The sequence below is a fragment of the Pholis gunnellus genome (assembly GCF_910591455.1).
Source record: "Pholis gunnellus genome assembly, chromosome: 2".
Classification (NCBI taxonomy): domain Eukaryota; kingdom Metazoa; phylum Chordata; class Actinopteri; order Perciformes; family Pholidae; genus Pholis; species Pholis gunnellus.
The window spans coordinates 8,824,106-8,827,808 of NC_136536.1; the positions used below are offsets into that span (position 1 = coordinate 8,824,106).

General features: G+C 43.1%; 1 protein-coding gene across 1 annotated transcript; it reads right to left on the reverse strand.

The window, feature by feature from the left end:
- Positions 1-656: 656 nt before the first annotated feature.
- cbln4 (cerebellin 4 precursor) lies at positions 657-3,200 on the reverse strand (the record flags this gene model as incomplete). Its single annotated transcript, XM_079182382.1, has 3 exons — positions 657-854; positions 1,530-1,646; positions 2,934-3,200. The coding sequence occupies 3 exons, from the start codon at positions 3,198-3,200 to the stop codon at positions 657-659; spliced, it is 582 nt and encodes a 193-aa protein (XP_079038508.1).
- Positions 3,201-3,703: the final 503 nt, after the last annotated feature.

The window sequence follows — 3,703 nt, forward strand, 5'->3', positions numbered from 1 at the left end:
TTTCTACAGTCTTTTGAAGTAGTTTGGAGTGTTTCAGTGACATTGCAGCCCCGGGGCCAAAGGGGTCAGGAGGCCCCTGTGGCCGGCAGGCTTACTCAATAATCCATCGATGCCTTTCACTAAAAACACATTTTCAATAAGCATTGACCTTCTTTCTTTTAAATGAATTTGTTCCATCAAGGTGACATCACCATAATCCCTCTCATTTGATCACCTTTTTACCGGGAACAATTAGCTCCAGAGAAGACCCCCCCCCCCCCCCCCCCCCCCCCCCCCAACAAGTCACACAAGTCACACAAGCATTTACAGTTTACAACCAAAAGGCAGATATACTCGAATGCAACAGTTGCCAGGATAAAAATCAGTATGCTAAATATATTCAGTAAAGTCAAAGTTTAAAAAGTACTTTTGGGATGTTGTAGCGTTTTCTCTCTGGGGCTGCTTGAGTGACAGGAACATACAGTAGCGATAGGGAACATTTCAAGTCTCTTTCATCTTGACGGGGATTCAGCACATCCAGTGAATGTGAATGATTTCCAAAGTCATATTTCCTCTCTCTGTTCAGATCCACTTTCTCAACAACTTGGCAAGATCCAACGGACGCAGCAGCAAATGTTTTGATTATACAGTGACGACACATTATTTTCTTTTCTTTTTTACAAAGGGAACACAAGAAAGCCAGAAAATGTTGAGTATTGCCATCCACCAACTAGGTTTCCCTTCTCCAGCTTTAAGTAGACTTTGTCCTCTTTTTCTAGATAGAGCAGCACTCCATTGGTGGCCGCCTCACGAGTTACATCTTTGTCACCCGCAAAGGCAGAGATGACTGGTTTCCCATTCAACATCAAGTTCACCTGGACAACAGAAATAACAATTAGCAATGGGAAAGGAAAAGGAATGGTTTTGAAGATGTGTTTTTGCGTAGTTTACGTCTCATACGTAACATCTTATATCTATATACAGAGCGGGTCCTCTTCCACATAGCCGGCTGCCATATTGCTACGGTAGCCCAGAACGGACAAACCAAGCATTGTCTCTCGATAGGGCTATCGGCCCCCGTATAGTTCTCCTGCACCCTTGGCACACAGGAGAAGCTTCTCACTTGTTTTTTTGAGAAGTGAGAAGTGACTTAAAAGATGTCACTACTTCAATTTGCCCTTGGCGAAATAATCATAAACAAGAAAACAAATACAAAAATTATGAAAATCATTATTCCACCACAAACATTAATCATATTAGAAGTTAATGTTGAGGTTAGATTGTTTATGCTTTGCCTGTGATAGTTTTAAAGTTGAATCAAATCAATACTGTTGTATTACTTTGAGATATTGAGGAAGAGTTTGTTTCTATGGTGAGGGTTAAAATTTCTTTTCTTTTTTTTTTATTTAAAACATATGGTTCAACCTCCGCTCCCCACACCAAACATTCTCTTACTGTCCCTAAAGAAGACATATTGTCCCACTCTAATAATAAAACATGTTTACAACCAAATAATTTGCACAGCTCTGTTAAATAAACAAAAATAATACCTGTATGGTTTGGCTCTGGTACACTTTAATGACATGGAAGTTAAAACTGTAGATTCCTTTTCTTGGGGACAAAAATACTGATTCAAATGTGAAGTAGTTCCCTATATTCACAAGAACCTATGAGAGAAGAAGAAGAAAACACATTATGACAAAGGTGTTTATATAGCCAGCATTTTAACAATGGCTTTTACTTCAATGGAGCTTTAGGATTAAATATGTCAATGCACCACAGGAGCTGTTGTGGCTACTGTAGGCTCGTTCCTGCTCAGACACAAACTGAATGCAAAGCTTCAAATAATATTCAAATCAACCTTTCTGGCTCGACCCAGCATTGAACTTTCCTACTTAGAAACCAAAAATATGCTTGATGACATTTTTGATAAACAAATTCCAGTGTGGAGCAAAATCAGGATTTCCCTTCCACTCTTTGCACTGTTACGAACACAGTGCCTGAAAAGGATCAGACACTTCCTCAATACTGCATTTGCATGTGACAATAACCTAATGAATATTGGAGTGTTGATAAATAAATCTTTTTTTTCTTCCTGAAACAAACCACCCCGAATATGTCAGTCAGCACAACATGTAATGCTGCCTCATGAGTATCGCTAAGAGGCTTCAAGCACCCTACAGTCATATCAGACGTGCAGTATTTATAGCAAAACAAAAATGAACTTCTTTGGGTCATGAGTGATGAAGGCAGCAAGAGCTCCAGTCTGTACCTTCTGAGCCTCAAACACTTGGAGCTCACCTCTTAAAAAACACCACTTCAGCCTCAGCCACGACCTTTGACAAGTGTTGCTTTCATAGCAACAGCACGGACGTGATCCACACCAATCAGATCACTTGCAGTGTGTTGACAGCAAAAGATAATGTTATGTAATTCAAATGAGAGGGCAGAGGATCAGTTGAGTGATATGGTTACTCTGCCCACCGCTGTGACTAATCGTGTTGCTTCATTTCATGTTATTTATTTATTTTGCAGAGGTGTGTGGGGGTTATTAGGTGAGGGTGTGCGCGCGTGTACTAGCGCGCGCGCGCGCTCGTGATGGGGTAGCTTGAGGCAAACTGATGAATGCGTGTGCAGGCTCTGCGGGACGCCCGCTCTCAAACATGATCCAGTCACTTTCAAACCTGCCTGCGTTTGATGTGCGCTTGTACGGAATCCACATGCCAACTACAACTACTCTCAAACTAACCACCGGGGTGCAGCTACACTTAACTGCAATGACACTTTAATGTTCTGCAACACACCACTGAGCTAAAAGGATGCAGATTTATCATTAAAAAAAAAAAGGACAAAATTAGACCCGGTTTTGACTGATCGGAAATCATGGGTAGGGTGAATTTCTAAGTTAAGCACTTTTCTTTTTTTACATTATTGTTCATACAAATCGTCTTAACCTGGTCGAAGTAGATTATTCTCGTTTTGTTGCTCATCTCCGACGGTTCGTGGTTGTTGCTCCGGACTGCAGAGAAAGCCACCTTGGAGTTGGCGGCGCGCACGGAGATGCCAAGCGGAGAGGAGGAAGCCTTCCAATCCGTGGTCGGGTTAGAGTCGCAGACCACGAGACATTTCCCCTCCAGGACAATAGGCTCCGTGTCATTCTGAGCTCTCGCCACCCCAGAGATCACAGTCCAGCTGAGCATCAGTATGAGGGAGTTCAACATGGTTCTCTCTCTCCCTCTCCCTTTCTCGCTGAGACAGCTGTGGCAGCACCGATTCGAAAAGAGAGACCGTCTCCTGCACCACACAAGTTTCCGAGTCCCTCCACTGGTCTCTCCCCGCCGCAGACGCCTCTGACGCTGTGAAATTCTCTTATTGGATCCAGATATGTGCCATATCCAAGTGAGACATCCACGAGAACAAAAAAAAAACAGTCCGTATTAAGTCTAAAGCTTATTTTGCTAACAACCGAGAAACACAGAGATCACCGATCGCTGTGTATGCCTCTCATTTTCAGGTAGACTCGAAGCTCGTGGATGAGACAAAAGTATATGTTTTAGAGAAGGCTGCTCCAGTCTGAGAGGCGAATCTCTCGATAGATCGTCCATAGCCCCCACTCCCACTCCGAGTAATGCGTCTGACAACAGCGGTTCTCCGCAATGATGTGCTGCGTGTGTGCGCGCCCAGCCATTACGCACGCACATGTGGTAGTAGAAGTTGTAATTAG